General features: G+C 44.8%; 1 protein-coding gene across 1 annotated transcript; it reads right to left on the reverse strand.

The window, feature by feature from the left end:
• Positions 1-19330: 19330 nt before the first annotated feature.
• Positions 19331-20231, reverse strand: CEP19 (centrosomal protein 19). Its single transcript, XM_065411262.1, has 2 exons — positions 20102-20231; positions 19331-19726 (listed from the first exon to the last, which is right to left on the reverse strand). Exons 1-2 carry the CDS (start codon positions 20229-20231, stop codon positions 19365-19367), a joined length of 492 nt encoding a protein of 163 aa, XP_065267334.1. The 3' UTR covers positions 19331-19364.
• Positions 20232-20793: the final 562 nt, after the last annotated feature.

Below are 20793 nucleotides of genomic sequence, written 5' to 3' on the forward strand. Positions count from 1 at the left end.
TGATTCCAGACCATGTGCTACTGGCCTGGCGTGGTAAAGTGTCCTACCATGGAGGACAGAATAAGGCTGCCCTCCCCAGAAACCTTTTGCAAAGGCTTTGGGAGTACATCCAGGAGAGCTTTATGGAGATGTCCCTGGAGGATTACTGCTCCATCCCCATACACATTAACAGACTTTTGCAGTAGCTGTACTGGCCGCGAATGCCAGGGCAAATTAATCATTAAACACGCTTGCTTTTAAACCATGTGTAATATTTACAAAGGTACACTCACCAGAGGTCCCTTCTCCGCCTTCAGGGTCTGGGAGCAAACCTTGGGTGGGTTCGGGGGTTACTGGCTCCAGGTCCAGGGTGAAAAACATATCTTGGCTGTTGGGGAAACCGGTTTCTCCGCTTCCTTGCTGTGAGCTATCTTCAATCTCTTCATCATCATCTTCCTCATCCCCAAAACCCACTTCTGTGTTGCATGATTCTCCATTGATGGAGTCAAAGCACTGGCTTGGGATACTGGTGGCTGCACCCCCTAATATGGCATGCAGCTCATCATAGAAACGGCATGTTTGGGGTCTGATCCGGAGTGGCCCTTTGTCTCTCTGGTTTTTTGGTAGGCTTACCTTAGCTCCTTAATTTTCACGCGGCACTGCTGTGCGTCCCTGTTATGGCCTCTGTCCTTCATGCCCTTTGAGACTTTTTCAAATGTTTTGGCATTTTGTTTACTGCTACGGAGTTCAGCTAGCACTGATTCGTCTCCCCATATGGCGAGCAGATCCCATATCTCCCATTCGGTCCATGCTGGAGCTCTTTTGCGATCCTGGGACTCCATCATGGTCACCTCTGCTGATGAGATCTGCACTCACCTGCACCTTGCCATGCTGGCCAAACAGGAAATGAGATTCAAAAGTTCGCGGGCCTTTTCCTGTCTACCTGGCCAGTGCATCTGAGTTGAGAGCGCTGTCCAGAGCGGTCACAATGGAGCAATCTGGGATAGCTCCAGGAGGCCAATACCGTCGAATTGCGTCCACACTACCCCAAATTCGACCTGGCAAGGCTGATTTCAGCATTAATCCCCTCGTCGGAGGTGGAGTAAAGAAATCGATTTAAAGCACCCTTTAAGTAAAAAAAAAAGGGCTTTGTCGTGTGGACGGGTCCAGGCTTAAATCGAGGTAACGCTGCTAAATTCGACCTAAAATCGTAGTGCAGACCAGCCCTAAGTGCAGGACTCTGCACTTGTACTTGTTGAACCTCATCAGATTTCTTTTGGCCCAATCCTCCAATTTGTCTAGGTCACTTTGGACCCTATCTCTACCCTCCAGCATATCTACCTCTCCCCCCAGTTTAGTGTCATCTGTGAACTTGCTGAGGGTACAATTAATCCCATCATCCAGATCATTAATAAAGATGTTGAACAAAACTGGCCCCAGGACCAACCCCTGGGGCACTCCGCTTGATACGGGCTGCCAACTAGACATCGAGCCGTTGATCACTACTTGTTGAGCCCGACAATCTAGCCAGCTTTCTATCCACCTTACAGTCCATTCATCCAATCCATACTTCTTTAACTTGCTGTCAAGAATACTGTGGGAGACCATATCAAAAGCCGCAACATCCCCTCTTGCGTGTTATGCTCTTGTTCCCTGCTTGCTTTTCTGCCCTCTTGGTCGATGCGCATGCTCTCTGAGAGTGTGAGCCTCCATACATGCAGCTGGGCCCTGTCAGCCTCGGAGGAATGCATCAAATCACAGAACCTGTCTTCTCCTGTCCATTTTTTTCACCTTCTAATCTGGGACAGCCTTTGTGCTGGAGTGGAGGAAGCACCCAGAGAAAATGTTGCAGTTGCAAGGAAAAACATACATTGTTGAAAACAAAAAGTTAACTGTTGCAATGAATAAAACAATTCACAGCAGTAAATACATTCCCTGAGGTACTCGGCCAAATTTTATGTTTTAAAAGAAGAGCCTGCCAGTGAGGTACAACACATGGCAGAGCTTTGGGCAGCAGATTTCGGTTTGTAGGCAGGCCTGGTATGTACACCTGAAAGGGTAGGCAGTGTGAGGGCACACCCGGGAAATTTTTTAGTGTGGAAACTCTTGGCACTTATGTGATGAATATGGGGGTTACAGAGCGCTCCCCCAAGGTATAGAGTGTCACAGAAGTTTTTACTGATGACTTGTACTTCCCCTTCGAAGGGCAAACTGATGGTATCCAGCACCACTTCACACTGTTCCATCCACACCATCACTTTATACTTACCTATACACAAACACACGTGGCCTTTGCGAGAGGAGCAGACCTTAACCTTAGTTTTGGATAAAATGCACCTCATTACATTGTATAAAGTATAAAATACAAAACTAAATGTGCAAATGTCTTAACCCAGCTCCCTTCTCCATCAACACCACCCTCTTATGACTTTATATCTAGTTAGGGAAGCCAACACACTTTTGAAGAGTTGTCCTAGAGTTATTAGCTAGGCAGGTATTGTACAACCAGCAGCTAACAGAGGAGGTGTCATTTGAAATGGCCTGTTGATTAAAGGAGACACCCTTGAATCTATCCCTGCCACCACCCACAGTCAAGTGGCTCATAAAGAGATATTACATGAGTGAGATTGTGGAAAACGAAGAAACAACAAAATGGTTGGCATAAGTGCTGTTTGAGACCTCTGAATCATGCCATGAAAGCCGTGCAACCTTGGTAACCGATTGTGAATGTGGACACAAACACAGCCTGAGATCCTGTTATTTGAGACTCTGGAACCCAATCAGCAGAAACTATGTGGTCCAGATGCTGAGGTTTCTGGAACAGAGTCGCAGAGAAGTTGTAGGTAAAAGGTTTAAGGAGTTGGAGGAAAAGGTGGAGGTACTAGTGCTAGGAACTGGCCACTGATTCTCAGCTAGCTACAGACTCTGTGGCTGCTGTTGTTTCTCAGCCATCCATCTTAACATTCAGTCTAGGTCCCTCTGGCCCCAGCACAGCCAAGTCCCCCATCAAGCCCTGGGGCAGCTGATGGCTACAGTTGCTATGGCCTCTCCCTCCTACAGGGGCTAGATTGTGCCCATGTTCCCCATCACATGTGACATGATTATCCCATGACACACAGCCAACCATGGTTGGGTCCCCTCAGCCAAAGGGTCTTTGTCTGGCTGTCACCCTCTTCACCTCCATCAGTCTCACCCACAACAAACAAAACACTGGTAGCAAACCTTGACAGTAGTCCACCCCAGCCAGACCTCTCTCATAAAGAGTGGGAGGTTTGCTTTTCTTCCTTGCTCCCCAGCTGCGGGTGGGAGAATCCCAGAGTTGGGGCAGCAGCCTGAGCCCTGAACGTCTACACTGCAATTAAACAGCTCCTTAACCTAAGCCCCATGAGCCTGAGTCTGCGTCTGCTGGTCCAGGCCAGCTGCAGGTGTCTAACTGCAGTGTAGACACACCTTTTGTTCCCAGGTCAAGGTGCCTGCCATCAGTCACACTGTGCACCCCTTAAATAGATGGTTAGTTTAGGATTGCCAATTTTGGTTGGACGTGTTCCTGGAGATTTAATCACATGACAGAATCTTTAATTAAAGATTTATCTTTAATTCCTGGAGACTCCAGGCCAATCCCGGAGGGTTGGCAACCCTAAATTAGTTACTGTTCCCATAGTGCATGCACCTTGGACCTTAATCCTGTTTCCCTTTAAACTGCTGCCCTGCTGCATATGGTAGGCTGAAACCCCAGTGTTTAGTGCTGTTTGCACAGTCCTTGATCAAACATCATGGCTAGAGCTTCTCCTATAGTGTGTCCAACACTCTGCAAAGATAGCCAAGATCTCATTTGCAAAATGCTCTGTTGCTTTGTGTGCCTGCAGACCCTGGGATAGTGCCCAGAAACTCTCCCATGCAGCTCACTGGTTCATGACAGAGGGCTGAAGTCATTCACTTTGGATCATCTCACTTTGTCTCTCCTATGCCCTCTAGAACAACACCAGTTGTTAGCTTTTCTCCCCTTGTGAATTATCAACCTAGGGAAGTGAGGGATCAACATAAGAGTCAAGCCAATTAATGGAATTGTATCTGGTAGGTGTGTCTGAGAAATAATCACCCCTTGCTCTAATGACTTTAGGCCTTCATCGGTCTTTCTGAAGCTATGAGTGACTCAGCTGGTGCTTTGGCCCCCGATCACTTCTAACCAACACTGCAAAACGTCACTGAATGTTGGTGAAATGTGACCCTGGTTCATCCACAGAATAGACAGTAGCAGAACCTAGTTGCAGTGCTACACAAGACAAGACAGGCCCATTACACCTATAGACACTGAGTAGTATCTCATTCAATCGTACCAGACCTGGACCTGGGCTACTTCCAAAGGCAGCAGTGCACACAGTTTCAAGCCCAGAGTGCATCTGGATCAAGGAGCTAGCTGGTGACTCTCAGCTGGGGGGGGATAGCTCAGTGGTTTGAGCATTAGCCTAATAAACCCAGGGTTGTGAGTTCAATCCTTGAGGGGGCCACTTAGGGATCTCAGGCAAAATCAGTACATGGTCCTGCTAGTGAAGGCAGGGGGCTGGACTCAATGACCTTCCAAGGTCCCTTCCAGTTCTAGGAGATAGGTATATCTCCATTTATTTATTTACTTATTTATTCTTAGCATCTACATTGGCAGTGGAACAGTAGCTCTTGCCCCATATCTCACATGCACCTGGAGCAGGCAATGGAATAAGCCACAAACATAAACGGTGCAATGGCAGCTTCACATTCTGTACCACTGACATTATCCATCTGCTGCGGGGAAGCTACAGGGAGCTGTACCAGGTAAAGTGGGAGAGGTGCAATACTATACAGGCCAGGCAACAACTGTAAGGAGTGAGAGTGGGCCAGTAGGGCACAGGATGGCTAGCATGGATACTGTGCACCACTGCAATTGCACTGCTATATGTTATGCTGTAGTGTAGATGAGGCTCTTGAGTAAACAGTGACATCTGCACCCACCCCTAGAATCACAATGGGCTGCACATCATAGATTTTGACCCCCTCACCTTGAAGTCAAGTTTCATCCTTAGGCCAATCTTGGGGTTGGTTTATTCCTTGAGGTCATCCGATAAATGTTTGCATGGACAACCTTTGACAACTGGTTTGAGCCTTTCCTCCTATTTGGCATTTGGAAAGTTCTATTTTGGTTTTGTTTGTTCTTGTTCTGTAACTTGCAGGTCCCAACCCTGCAGGCCTGACCGAACAGGAGACTTCCTGATCTCTGGTTACCTCCGTCCATGTAAATAAGAGGTGGAGTCACTGCTTGCTAGGGAGGTCACCACTGAGCTATGCTGTAGTTAGGGAAATTTGGGCTTTCAGTTGAGCTCTTCTTTTTTAAGGTTCACCTGGAAAATCCTTGGGACAAAAGGTTAGTTGAGGGGGTCTGAACATGGGAGGAGCAAGAGAGGGACACACCAGTGCATGTATAGGAAGAGGGGGTGTCTGCTGTGTGCATTAAAACTAGAGGGAGCAATTGGCAAGTCTCCAGAAGGAACTCCAGCTCCTCTGCTGCCTCCAGGACTGGAGCTGGGTGGCAATTGGTTTTCCTATCCCATAATGGGACAAGAAGTCAAAGTCTAGAAAATTTTCACAAACAAAATCCAAAATAACTTTTGTTTGGGTCAATCTAAATGTTTCCTTTTCAATTCAACCATTTTTTATTTATTTTACTTATTTTTTTAAATTATAATTCGCTTAAATTTCTAAACCAAAAGTTGATTTGAACCAGAGACCCAGAATTTTCATTTAGAAAGTGCCAGGACAAAACATTACAACAATTTCTAAACTTTCTCAAAACATTTTTGAGTAGAAAAAAAAAATCATAAACACCAACCCTTTCCCATGAACTTTCCAGTTTCAACAAACCTGCATTTTCTGATGAAAAAAATGTATAGTTGAAAATTTCCTGACCAGCTCTACACAGGATATGGTGCCTCATCAGCATCAGCACCCTTGGGTAGGGCGCAGGGACTAGCTGCTCAACAGCCAGACAGCTCTAGGTCAAAATTTTCCTAAGCATGACACCTGACTCCTGCTGTGGGTGCCTGGCTTCTCCTGGCATTGTAGGCAGCCTGCCTGAGGTTCTGTCGCTGCTTTGGTGACCCCTACAGGAATGAGTGGTAAACAGTCTAGATGCTGTTGTGCCTCACAAATCCTTTATGTGGTGAGCTCTTGTGTCTACGTTAATACAGTAGCCGTGCATGGGGCAGCAAATTTACTTCTGACTTTATTTTCTCTGTGGGGCAGAGAATATGTTATACCTTCTCTAGAACCTCAAATTCTGGTGCTGGTGCTGGGATGAATGTCTATTGTGAGTAGTATCTTGCTAGGGCTGTTTCTCTACTAAGAGCTCATGATTCTCATCCTCCTTGTAAAGCGCTTTGAGATCCAGGGATGAGAAGTGCTGTACAAGAGCTAACGTAGTATTTATTTTAATTATTACCACCAATCAGGATTACTGCCAGCAAAAGCTGAGGCCCTCTTCTCCTTTTCCTTCATATTTCCACTGCCTTTGACATAGTCAATCCCTCCCTGGTGGGGCTTTCATGGCTCTGTTTTGTGCATGCGTCTCCTCCTCTGACTCCGATTTCTCCTCCAGCATTTCCCCCTTGGCTCTTCCTCTGGGTCCTCCAGGCTCTGTCCTTGGTCCCTTTATTGTCTCCATCTTTGGTAGGATTCCATCTTCCAACATACTCCATCTTCCAACATACAGAAATACCTGTACACCAAACCATTAAGCTGTGAGGGACCTGAGGAAGGGGCCAGCTCTGTTGAGTTTGTCTCTCATCTGGCATTCGGACAGCACTCGATAAATACTAATAGCAAAGGGTGACTTCAGAGCCTTCTCTGTTACAGCAGCAGGGTTCAGCTGTCTGCATCTGGGACCAACAGAGGACTTGGCAAACCCTTATAAGCACATGGGCAGCAGAATACAGAGATCCTGCGGCGATGTATCTAAGGCTCATCACTAACAACTTTTTGATTGTGATCAACACAATAGTCATGTTTGATTGTGGCTACAACTATTGTTACTACAGACAAACTATTCTTTACAAATGCCATGCTAGAAGATTATTACACTGATAGAAAAGGCAGGAGCCTTTTCCGCTTCTGCCTTGAGGCCGATGAGCACAGCTTACCACCCACAGTTAGCCAAGTGTGTTTGACACAAGACTTGGATGTACAGCAGAGGTTTCATTTCACAAGACACTATTATTAGTGGATGCACAAATGGTACAATAAAGACAGAATAAGTTCAAAATGTCAGAAGTGTCAAAAAGGGCTTAGGGAGGCATCCCACGTTTTACCCATTCCTCAGTCTCGGGGTCAACAGTGTGGAGTCTGCAAAGCCCTCCTGTTAGAGCAGCATGAGATGAGCAGCCATCCAGTAGGTGTGCAGCATCCTCAACAAAGAGGGTTGTTTCTGAGTCCCCAGGTATGGTCATTTCCCACACCCCTCATCTGGAATGGCTGCATTTGCGCCGGAGATAGCATGGCAGCTTGAAGCCAGGCAGTCTCCCCTCAGGCTCAGTGATGAGGAAGGAGTTTCTTACAGAGGGAGCAGCTTGTCCCCATTCTGCTTGCCACAACGCAGCAGCATCCGCTGTGGAGCTGGTTGATAACATAGTCCAGGTTGATTTTCTGCTGATGAGTCAGCGGCAAGGCGCCTCCCATATAGCTTTGAAAAGTGGCAGTTGTGGCATCACCTGGATTTTGTCCAGGAGATTCTTTGCTGCAATCTGACTCCTGGTGTTAGGAGTTGGGATATGCCAGAGAACTGGTAGCCACTCAGTGTTCATTGGTCTCAAAGACCCTGTTATTATTTTCATCATTTGTTTCAGTCATACATCAAGTAGGTTTGTGTGGGTAGAATTGAATCACACAGGAACACAGTATTATCCAACTGAGTAACAGAGAGCTAGTGCTGAGCTGTGCAATGTTTGCACATTAACTCTCTACGTTGAGCCCACAAGCAATTTAAGAGGCCATTTCTGCTCTTATTCTTCTGAGCTGTTTTGATGAGGTGATCCTTGTAGATAAAGGTGTGACTAGAGTTACTCCTAGATCAGGGATGGGCAAACTACGGCCCACGGGCTGAATCCAGCCCATCAGGGCTTTGGATCCGGCCTGCAGGATTGCCATCACCGTGGTGCCGCAGGGCTAAGGCAGGCTTCCTGCCTGCCTTGGCCCCACGCCGCCCCCGGAAGCAGCTGGCACCATGTCCCTGTGGCCCCTGGGGGAGGTGGGTGGGCAGAGGGCTCCACGTGGTGCCCTCGCCTGCAGGCACACCGCCCCCCCGCCCCCCACCACACACACACAGATCTTATTGGCCGGGAATGGGGAACTGGGCTTAAGTCTCCATTTTGTACAATCGCCACTAATGGCTGACATGTCTTGGTTCCTGTTGTCCTCAATCATTTTGAAGTCTCTGTCTCTTGAAGCTAGGCAAATATCAATTGTATACTTAAATGGCCTTGAAGTTGACGGAGGCAAGTTATTCATAAATATGCTGAAAAAAGTTGGAGGAGGAGTACATCCCCGAGGGGAGTCCATTCTTCTGGTTCCTCCATGTGCACAGTTTATTTGTCTAGCATTGCTTGGAACTGTCTGTTTCAAAGCATCATTTCTGTAGCCATAACAACCCATCAAGATAACATCTTTGACATCTTAACCAGCAGGCCAGTGTGCCAGACAGTATTATATGCTGCTGTCTTCTCCATCTGTTGGAAACAATTTTCTATATAATTGGTAAGAGCAAGAACTTAGTCACAAGTGCTCCTATTAAGTATAAAGCCTGACTGGTCTTCCAGATCCTGCTCTACTATGGGCACAATTCTTTGCAGAATTAGTCATTCCAGAGCCAGGAGTCAATAACTGGAGCCAAGAAGTCAGAACTGGAGTCAGAAGCCAGGCAAAGGAGCAGGGTTGGGGACTGCAGCAGACTGGAGCAAGGCTGAAACAGGAGTGATCACAGCTGCGGGTGGAAGCACTGAGCCGTCAGCAACACAGTTCTGCTGCGGCTGTACTTAAATGTAGACCTGTTGGCTCCTTTCAGCCAATTGGCCGGGATGGCCAATCAGACAATTCTGCTGCAGCCCAACTGGTCTCTTTAACCTGCTTGCAGCAGAACTGGCTAGCCCCAGGCTTAGCTGAGGGAACTCAGCTCACCCCCCTGACACCTGGCCATGTTTGCTTTCAGAAAGTAGTTGCCTTAGAGATTTCGGTTCTGCCACTGTGCGTGACTGTAACTTTGGTACAACTTTTATCAAAGTGTGATGGCCACCATCTTGGTTGGCACACCAGACATTGAACAGGGGTGCAGCCCGACAGAGCTCAAAGCATGAGTCTCTACAGTTTGAGCTACAAAGCCCAGCTCTGTTACTGAGGCTGTAACACTCATTATCTGTGGTTTAGGCACAAAGGGGAACATAGAATCATAGAAATTTAGGGCTGTAAGGGACCTCGAGAAGTCATCATGTCCAGTCCTCTGTACTGTGGCAGAACCAAGTAAACCTAGACCATTCCTAACAGGTGTTTATCCAACCTGTTCTTAAAAACCTCCAATGCTGGGCATTCCACAACCTCCCTCGTAAACCTATTCCAGAGCCTTATAGTTAGAAAGTTTTTCCTAATATCTAACCTAAATCTTCCTTGCTGCATATTAAGCCCATTACTTGTCCTACCTTCAGTGGACACGGAGAACAATTGATCACAATCTTCTTTATAACAGTCCTTAACATATTTGAAGACTGTTATCAGGTATCCACTCAGTCTTGTTTTCTCAAGATTGAACATGCCCAGGTTTTTTAACTTTTCCTCATAGGTCAGGTTTTCTAAACCTTTTATCATTTTGTTGCTGTCCTCTGGACTCTCTCCTGTTTGTCCACATCTTTTCCAAAGTGGTCCCGTGTCTTACATACAACACTCCTGTTAATACACTCATGAATGATATTTGCCTTTTTTGCAACTGCATCACATTGTTGCCTCATATTCAATTTGTGATCCACTTAACCCCCAGATCTTTTTGAGCAGTACTACACCTAGCCAGTTATTCCCCATTTTGTAGTTGTACATCTGTGAAGTACTTTGTACTTGTTTTTATTGAATGTCATCTTGTTGAATTCTGACTAATTCCCCAATTTGCCATGGTCGTTTTGAATTCTAATCCTATCCTCCAAAGTGCTTGCAACACCTCCAAGCTTGGTGTCTGTGATGGGTTGGATCACAGAAACCCCCTTGGGAGCTGCCACCCGATGTGCCAAGACTACTTCTATTCCTGTATTCCCTGCCAGCTCGGGACTCCAGCACCCTGTCTTGCTGAGCCAGACACTCCCGTCTGCTCCAACAAAGACCCAGGGTCTGAATTACTTGCCCCAAAGCTGCAGGTTTACCTGAAAACAGCTCACAGAAGTGTGCTTGTCTTTAGCACTCAGATGCCCAACTCCCAATGGGGTCTAAACCCAAATAAATCCGTTTTACCCTGTATAAAGCTTATGCAGGGCAAACTCATAAATTGTTCGCCCTCTATAACACTGACAGAGAGATATGCACAGTTGTTTGCTCCCCCAGGTATTAATACATACTCTGAGTTAATTAATAAGGAAAACGTGATTTTATTAAATACAGAAAGTAGGATTTAAGTGGTTTCAAGTAGTAACAGACAGAACAAAGTAAGTCACCAAGCAAAATAAAATAAAATGTGCAAATCTATGTCTAATCAAACTGAATACAGATAATCTCACCCTCAGAGATGCTTCAGTAATTTTTTTCTCAGACTGGACACCTTCCAGGCCTGGGCACAATTCTTTCCCCTGGTACAGCTCTTGTCCCAGCTCAGGTGGTAGCTAGGGGATTCTTCATGGTGGCTCTTCTCTCTCCTCTTTGTTTTGTTCCACCCCTTTTTATATCTTTTGCATAAGGCGGGAACCCTTTGTCCCTCTGGGTTTCCACCCCCCCTCACTGGAAAAGCACTAGGTTAAAGATGGATTCCAGTTCAGGTGACATGATCACATGTCTGCAAGACTTCATTACCCACTTGCCAGCACACGCATATACAGGAAGACTCACAGGTAAACACAGCCATCTGCAGACAATGGTCCTCGTTAATGGGAGTCATCAAGATTCCAAACCACCATTAATGGCCCACACTTTGCATAATTACAATAGGCCCTCAGAGTTATATTTCATATTTCTAGTTTTAGATACAAGAGTGGTACATTTATACAAATAGGATGATCACACTCAGTAGATTATAAGCTTTGTAATGATACCTTACAAGAGACCTTTTGCATGAATCATATTCCAGTTACATTATATTCATTTATCATGTTTTTATAAAACTATTCCAGTTACATTATATTCACTTATTATCATGTTTTTATAAAACCATATAGACTGCACAACATCACAGTGTCATTTCCAAATTTTATAAGTATACTTTCCACGCTATTATCCAAGTCATTAATGAAAATGTTGAATAGTACCAGACCCAGGATTGATCCCTGAGGGACTCTCTACTAGATACATGTTCCCAATATGACAGTGAATCTGTGATAATTAATCTTTGAGCATGGTCTTTCAACCAGTTGTGCACCCACCTTATAGTAATTTCATCTAAAGCACAGATCCTTAGTTTGCTTATGAGAATGCCATGTGGACCTGTGTCAAAACCTCTACTAAAATCAAGAGATATATCTACTTCTTCCCCCCATCCACTAAGTCAGTAACCTGTTTAAAGATGGAAATTAGGTTGGTTTGGCCTGTTTTGTTATTGACAAATCCATGCTGGCTATTCCTTATAACCCTATTATTCTCTGGGTGCTTGCAAACTGATTGTTTAATAATTTGTTCCAGTATCTTTCTAGGTATTAGAGTTAGGCTAACTGGTCTATAATTCCCTGGATCCTCTTTGTTCCCCTTTTTAAAGCTAGGTACTATGTTTTCCCTTCTCCAGTCCTCTGGGACCTCACCTGTCCTCCAGGAGTTCTCAAAGATAATTGCTAACAGTTATAAGATTGCTTCAGCTAGTTCTTTAAGTAACCTAGGATGAATTTCACAGTCCCACTGACTTGAATACATCTACCTTATCTAAATATTCTTTAACCTGTTCTGTCCCTATTTTGGCCTGCATTCCTTCTTCCTTATTGTTAATATTAATTGTATTGAATATCTGGTCACAATGAACTCTTTTTGGGAAGACTGAAGCAAAATAGTCATTAACACCTCAGCTTTCTTGATGTCATCAGTTATTAGCTCTCCTTGCCCATAAAGTAGAGGACCGACACTTTCCTTCATCTTTCTGTTGCTCCTAATGTATTGAAAGAACCTCTTCTTATTGCCTTTTATGTCCCTTGCTAGGTTTAACTCATTTTGTGCCTTAGCCTTTCTGATTTTGTTTCTACATACTTGCGTTATTCTTTTGTACTCCTCCTTAGTGATTCATCCATGTTTCCACTTTTTGTAGGATTCCTTTTTGATGTTCAGGTCATTAATAAAGAGCTCCTGATGGAGCCATATTGGCCTCTTGTTATTCTTCCTATCTTTCCTTTGCATCAGGAGACTTATCTCCCCAAGTCTCTGTGATGCCAATTAAGTCATAATTTGCCTTATGTACTAATATATCTAGTTCTTCCTGTTTATTCCCCATATTCCTTGCATTTGGGTATAGACATCTAAGATGTTGAGCAGATTCCCCCACTGATTTCCCTTTTGTTGTTCCTATGACCCTATTGTAATTTTCCATGTCCCCTCCAACATCTAACCCTCTGTTAAGGTTGCCTTTTTTATACTTAGCTGTGGACTTTTGTCACCTGCCCCCTTCAAACCTAGCAAAGCCATCCTCACTAGGTGGCAAGTCGATGCAAGAAGATGCTCTTCCCCTTCTTGGTCAGGTGGAATCCATCTTTTCCCAGCAGACCGTCTTCCCAGAACAGCATCCAATAATTTAGGAAGCCAAAGCCCTCCCATTGACCCCATCTGCACAGCCATGCATTCATCTCCAGGATGTGCATGTCCCTGCTTGGGCCCTTACCTTCAACTGCAAGTTGTGTTCTGGTTCACCTTCCTACTCCTGACCTCTTCACCCTAGCTCCCAGAGCCCTGTAGTCACTGCTGATCTGCTCAGGATCAGACTTAGCAGTATCATTAGTGCCCATGTGGATGAGCAGTATAGGGTAGTGACCTCAGCAGCCTCAGCAGCCTTTCTGTAGTGTCTGAGATGGGCTCCAGGCAGGCAGCACCCCTCTTGGGACATTATATTAGGTTGGCAAATGGATGCCTCTATTTTCCTCAGAAGAGAGTCCCCAATCACCAGCACTCTACACCTCCTCCTGCAGTGGCTGTGAGCCTCCCAGACATGGAAGCAAATAGCTCCTCCCCATCAGCCATTGGGGTCTGGCTCCTCCCCTCCAGGTGCCAGCATAACATGCCAGTTCTTCACCCTGATGGACAAGAGACCGGGGTGGAGTACTGTCTACTGCCTGACATGGCCAGCAGCCAATTTCCTTCTCACAGATCAGCCAGTTCTCCTTCCTCCTCTGGTGCTGCTGCAGTCATCTGTAGTCGACTAGCATGCTCCATCCCAGATGTCTCCATGTGCGTCCTGTCGATGCGGTCCTTGTGCTCCCAGATGCTATGCCTCCTGCAGCTCTCTTATCTGCTTCCTGAGGGACTCCACCAACAGACACCTCTCACAGCTGGTGATTCTCCTGGCTGGCTTTTGTTGGTGGGGATATGCAAGCCACATTTTCAGCAAGTCAAGACCAGCACTGGGTGGAAGCTTCCAGAGTCAGTATGCCTGCCCGGTGGGGGACACGATAGGTGGAGGAAGAATTAGCATTGGTGTTGTAGACATGCCGTTTTCCTTCCACGATGTACAGTACCTGCAAGTTAAGGAAACAAAAAACAACACACAGCCCTACCTCTCTGCTCTCCCTTGGCTGGCTAACTCCCTTAATTTCCCAGCTGCCTTTGCCTCGCCAGCCACGTGTCTTAACAGCCACCAGCAGCCTGTGTGCTTTTTAAAGCCTGCACCCCATGCACAACTGGAATGTGTGACTGAGCCCCTCTGACTCAGCTGCCTGTAATCACTGGCCTATCCAATCACAAGCTGCACTGCTCTCCCTTCAAAGGACCCCACTGAGCAGTGAGTTATAAAAATACTAAGAACTACACTCACAGAACACTTAGAAGGGGTTATCAAGAGAATGAGTGATTAGTCTCAGCAGAATTTTCCCTTTCTAAGGCCCCTCCATGTCAGACACTCTTCTCAGTGGGATGTAGAAAGCAGTAAACCATCCCTAGAGAGGTTGGGGTGATTCTACTTGCCCAGGCAGAATTGAAAAGGAACTCACGGGTTACTGGGAGACCCTGTTCCATAACATCCTTCTAACCAAATGCTGCATCAGCAGGGGTTAGGATGTTGACTCTATAGTGACAGAGAGTCCTGTGGCACCTTTAAGACTAACAGATGTATTGGAGCATAAGCTTTCGTGGGTGAATGCCCACTTCGTCGGGCATTCACCCACAAAAGCTTATGCTCCAATACATCTGTTAGTCTTAAAGGTGCCACAGGACTCTCTGTTGCTTTTTACAGATCCAGACTAACACGGCTACCCCTCTGATACTTGACTCTATAGTGCTTGAGAACGTGTGAATGGAAGGCCCTGTAAGTAGCCTACGGATCTCCTCATAAGATGTGTGTGATCTGTTTGTCCACAAAAATCGCTGTTCTTTTCACAGAGTGCATAGTAATGAGAGGAGTTGCACCTGAAGCTCTGATGGCTCTGCTGTGTACCTTTCTGCCCCTGAAGGCTCTGTCCATATCTAACTTATACATTTTACTTCCTTACGATGTTTGCATTCATCCAGAAGGAGAATACTACTACTTCCTATTATCTGAGGAAGATTGTAGTGACCTTAGGAGTGAAGGCTGGTTAGTTCACAGAACTACCATTTGTGATAAACATGTAATTGAGATGTCACTGAGAGCATGCAAACTCTGAAATCCCCTTGGACATAGAGGTGGCAAGTAGGCAAAATACTTTCAGTGAAAAGAGGAAGAGATCTAACAAATGTGAAGCTGAAAGGTGGTTTTATTAGGATTTTTAGATGACAGATCAAGATCATGACAGGAATCTGCATATTGTCAGAAGACTGATAAGAGTTAAGAGCTAAGACGAAAGTGAAGATCATCATAAGGGACCTGTTGTTTGCAGATGATGCAGTCCTTGTGGCTCACAGTGTTGATGCTCTGCAACATCTTATTACCAAGTACCCTGATTCATGTAAAATCATGGGCTAGCAAAAAGCTTGAAGAAGACTGTTATCATGCAGCAAGGCTCTTCAGAACCAGTTCCAACGTAGATGGCATTTGTCTGGATGTTGTTGACCAATTTGGCTAACTTGGCTCTACTGTTATCAGCAATGTAAATCTTGATGCTGAGCTCACTAGTAGAATCAGCAAAGCAGCCAGGAACTTTGGTTTTTTGCAAGACAGAGCCATGAACAACAACAAATTGTTAATTAGAGTGAAAATCTGTATTTATGAGATGTGTTTTATCCACTCTTCTATTTGGCTCAGAAACATGGACAACTTATGTCAAACGTACCAAAAGACTAAACAGCTTTCATATCAGATGCTTGTGTAAAATTCTTTGAATAAGGTAGCAAGGCAGGGTGACAAATGTGGAAGTGTTAAATCATGCTGGTTTGTCATTCATGGGAATGTTGACTAGTAAGAAAAGACTCAGGTGACTTGGACATGTCAAGTGAATGCCAGATTACAGGATCCCAAAGAGTGTGCTGTACTCTGAACATAAGAACATAAGAACATAAGAATGGCCGTACTGGGTCAGACCAAAGGTCCATCCAGCCCAGTATCCTGTCTACCGACAGTGGCCAATGCCATGTGCCCCAGAGGGAGTGAACCTAACAGGTAATGATCAAGTGATCTCTCTCCTCCCGTCCATCACCACCCTCTGACAAACAGAGGCTAGGGACACCATTCCTTACCCATCCTGGCTAATACCCATTAATGGACTTAAACTCCATGAATTTATCCAGTTCTCTTTTAAACCCTGTTATAGTTCTAGCCTTCACAACCTCCTCAGGCAAGGATTTCCACAAGTTGACTGTGCGCTATGTGAAGAACTTCCTTTTATTTGTTTTAAACTTGCTGCCCATTACTTTCATTTGGTGGCACCTAGTTCTTATATTATGGGAACAAGTAAATAACTTTTCCTTATTCACTTTCTCCACACCACTCATGCTTTTATATACCTCTATCATATCCCCCCTTAGTCTCCTCTTTTCCAAGATGAAAAGTCCTAGCCTCTTTAATCTCTCCTCATATGGGACCCGTTCCAAACCCCTAATCATTTTAGTTGCCCTTTTCTGAACTTTTTCTAATGCCAGTATATCTTTTTTGAGATGAGGAGATGACATCTGTACGCAGTATTCAAGGTGTGGGCGTACCATGGATTTATATAAGGGGAATAAGATATTCACCGTCTTAGTCTCTATCTCTTTTTAATAATTCCTAACATCCTGTTTGCTTTTTTGACTGCTGCTGCACACTGCGTGGACGTCTTCAGAGAACTATTCATGATGACTCCAAGATCTCTTTCCTGATTAGTTGTAGCTTAGCTGTAGGTCCGCTGGAGCTATTTAGGGCTCCATTACCACACTGCAGAGTTTTCTGAACTGTACCTCCCCTGAGCCTGGCTGTACAACCTGGCTTCGCTCTGCCTTTGTGGTGAAATAGCAGAATGGAACAAAAGCCTCTTATGCAGGTGTTAGTAATGGGAGATTCGATCATTAGAAACATAGATAGCTGGGTTTGTGATGACCGGGAGAACCGTATGATGACTTGCCTGCCTGGTGCGAAAGTTGCGGATCTCTCGAGGCATCCAGATACATTTATGTGTAGTGCTGGGGAGGAGCCGGTGGTCGTGGTACATGTAGGTACCAATGACATAGGGAAGGGTAGGAGAGACGTCCTGGCAGCCAAATTTAGGCTGCCAGGGAAGAGACTGAAATCCATGACATCTTTGGTGGCATTCTCAGAAATGCTTCCAGTTCCACGCGCAGGGCCAGGTAGGCAGGCAGAGCTTCAGAGTCTCAATGTGTGGATGAGACAATGGTGTATAGAGGAGGGGTTTAGATTTATTAGGAACTGGGGAAACTTTTGGGATGGGGGAGCCTATACAGGAGGGATGGGCTCCACCTAACTCAAAGTGGAACCAGACTGCTGGCACTTAACATTAAAAAGGTTGCAGAGCAGTTTTGTGATCTAGAAAGAGAGGCAGACTACTGCACAGATTTCGGAATGCTTGCGATGACTTAATATCCTCTGGAATCTCTGTGGATGATTGAGAAAGGAGTGCAAAATGCTGCTCTGGTTGGCGGAGTCAGCTTGTAGATGGAGTGACACGTTGCGAGGTGGACTGGATCAAACTTTGTGATGACCAATGTCAGAGAAGGAAAGAATCTGCTGCTTGGATTCAGAGTATTGCTAGTGCTTGGTTGTGCCCTTGGATGGGACTGTCATTTGCTCGTCAGACTCAGCAGCCATCAAAGAACTCATCAGCGCATACACCATGCTCTGTAAAGAGTGACGGTACCATTAATTATTATTATTATAAGAGTGATGTTCCCCAGAAATCTGGTATGTGACAGTGATGAGAGAGACCTCCTGGCTTCCTTACAGTGCAATATGCCTGTAGCTGTTGACTTGTCTTTCCAAGAAGTGTTGGCCTTTGGCCCCATGGTTAGGCCATCTTGTAAAAACACTAGAATGTCTTTAGCTTCATCTGACTTTGCCTTGATGCGTGTCCCTTGTAACAGCAACATTGAAACTTCAAGTGGAACATAGACAGCATTTGTGAATTTCCTCCAATTTGCTAGGAGGATGTTTATTGCCTTAGAATGAGTGACTGCAATTCTTTCCTCTCAGCTTCCCAGCTGACTGGTTAGCCAACACTAGATTTTGATTCAGGATAGGTCCCTGTTGCACTACATTTTGTGTGTGTGTTGAGATTTGAGGGGATGTTCCAGTAACATTTAAAACAGGTCTGGGAGCTAAGGTCTGAGAATTAATAAGGTGATTTATAATCACTGTGGCCTGTTCCTTCACTATCTTCTTTACCATCTCTACACTTAGTGGCTGAGGGGGGAAAAGGCATAAAGGAGGCCTTTTAGCCCTCTTCTGAGAACAAATTGCTGTTTAGAGAATCTTAGATGCCATGGCTTCACATAAAAGCTATTGCAAGGAGCTGCCATCTAGCAGTGCTCAGAACAATTCTGGACTAGCAGTCTGATAAGGCAGCACAGCTAAAGAACTTGTTTAACTCCAAAAGTATCATAAACTCTTGTGACTTTCTCCCAAATTGTTGCTCAGCCATTTTAAAGCAAACTTCCCCAAATCTGACCATTTACCTAGAGTGCAGCACTGGACAGGTTAGGGAGACAAATCACTGAATTGTCATAGAATATCAGGGTTGGAAGGGACCTCAGGAGGTCATCTAGTCCAACTCCCTGCTCAAAGCAGGACCCATCCCAGACAGATTTTTGCCACCAATCCCTAAATGTCCCCTCAAGGATTGAACTCACAACCCTGGGTTTAGCAGGCCAATGCTCAAATCACTGAGCTATCCCCCCAATGTCAATGATATCTCCAAAGTTAATCTGTTTTCTAAATATTTTATTTCTTAAATACAAAAACATACATTCATGGAACACTGAGATTGTGGATTTAAACACAACTCAAGAAATCTAAAGGTAAGATTTTCACTGCAATATTGATTTGTCTACAGAGTATAGATTAAAACACTTATAAAAGCCTAACTAATAACAAAATACTACATATTTGCAATAAGAATCTGAATGTTTCTTCTCCTGAGTTAGATGTAAAGATTTGCAACTTTAACCCTGTATTTTAAGGACTAAAATAAAATTGAATAGAAACAAAAATAACCAGTCTAGTTTCCTTGCCAAAGATGAATGAAATATAAACAAACAAATGCTGAAAGATGGAGATTTAAAATTATTTCAGTTACTTAACAGCTACAAATCTAACCATTTAAAAATAATTTTCAATATCCCCATGTCCCTTTTTATCAGGCTTCACATAAGACTTTTAAAATTGTTTGTCTATTCCCCAAACTGCTAAAACACCACAGGCACTGATCTCTTATTTACCAATGTAAAATGCATCAGTTGTATGGCTTGTAAACAGTGTCAGTCAAGCTCTGTAGACTGATGCGATATGATGGACACAGTAACTGTGCTCTCTGTGTAATGAGAATATGGGTTTTCTCTCTCTGTCTCCATACCGATTATTTAGGAGGCCTTGTCCATTATCAGAACTCATTGTCCGACTCTGCATCCCAGCCACAGGATTCCAGCTGCTCAACTTGTGGGAATTCAACCTCAACATTGTAGGTGAAATCTGGGTCATCCTTCTTCTTCCTGTTCTTTTCAAAAAGCTCATCCATGATACTCTTCCTTTTCGCCAGTTCCTTGTCATCTAGTTTGTTCAGGTCCTCCTCTGGGTCAATGGTCTCTTCCTGCTGAATCTGCTCCAAGCTCTGGGCCAAACTCTTTCCCTGCAAGTGGCCTCTTAGCAAACTGTATAATTTCTGCAGCTGCTGCAGTGAGACCCCTTGTAGGTAAGCCTGGTGCCGAGGGTTATTCTTCAGCTGTTCTGCAGCCCTGCTGCAATCTGGAAAAAAAGCTCCTCCCCCCCCCGCAAGAATTACTGCCTCAAGCACACAATTCTTAAATAAATAAAATAAATAAATAAATGCTCTTTATCCAAAGATTCTCTGGGGTAAGTTGTTGCCCTAGGAGTGCCAGTACTCATTTTTAAACTAGACAGCTCAGATTGGGAAGCTTCCTGGCTTGATCTCCAAGCCTGGGGAACACTGGGTATTCCACCTCCAGAGAGTAGTCCTACTACACAACCTCCCATGCAGAGCTGGTGAGAAGAAACCTACCAGTCCCTGAAGAGGTGCCCAGTTGCCATCTCTCCTCCCTCCTGCCCCTTTGCTGTTTTGCAGAAGGAGGCTGTGGGATGCCAAAATTAAACATACTGTACCTGAGAACTCGGAGAAATTTCGGATAGGCATGATGCGCTGGCGTGCTCTATTCTTGTTTTCATCTTCATAGATCAGGATAATGGATGGAGGCTGAAAGCGAATGCCACACTTCTTTGCAACATAAGTCATCCCAGCTCATGCTACTGGCTGAACAAAATGAAACCTTACAGAGCTCTACTAGGTGTGTGCTTCAATGTTCACTGCAAAAGAAAAAGGAAAACATGAATTAAACTGATGCTGCTCTTTATTTTAAGGGTGGTTTCTGATCAGGGTTATAGCAGTCCTGACTTAGAAAAGCACTTAACCCTCTGTATAAATCTGAATATGTGCTTAAATCCTTTGCTCAATCAGTGCCCTGGGGGGGGGGGGGGGGGTGTACAATAATACCCAACTGTTGATTTCCAGATTTGTCAGCTCTACATCTGAGTCTGGGTTGTTTGGGTGATGTATACATATCATAGTTTTTGTGCCCCGGGCTCGATGAGGGTACCACATAGCCAAATGGAGGCCCAAAGATTTCTTTTTACTAAAAAAAATGGAAAATATCATACAACCCATCAGTGCATTAGAAACTTTTTCATAAACAATACTCCACTGCAAATTACAGCCACTGATCTGGAAAAGCTCATAGTTATTTAACCATTTAAAAACCTTTTTTTCACCAACTATTTTAATTTCTTGCTATTTATGA

This window comes from Emys orbicularis, chromosome 9 (genome assembly GCF_028017835.1).
Source record: "Emys orbicularis isolate rEmyOrb1 chromosome 9, rEmyOrb1.hap1, whole genome shotgun sequence".
NCBI lineage: Eukaryota > Metazoa > Chordata > Testudines > Emydidae > Emys > Emys orbicularis.

Coding starts and splice junctions, on each gene's coding strand:
- CEP19 (XM_065411262.1), bottom strand. CDS start 20,231: ATGACTTATGTTGCAAAGAAGTGTGGCATTCGCTTTCAGCCTCCATCC. Junction 19,727..20,101: donor AAATTTCTCCGAGTTCTCAG/GTACAGTATGTT, acceptor CTTTTTTTCCAG/ATTGCAGCAGGGCTGCAGAA.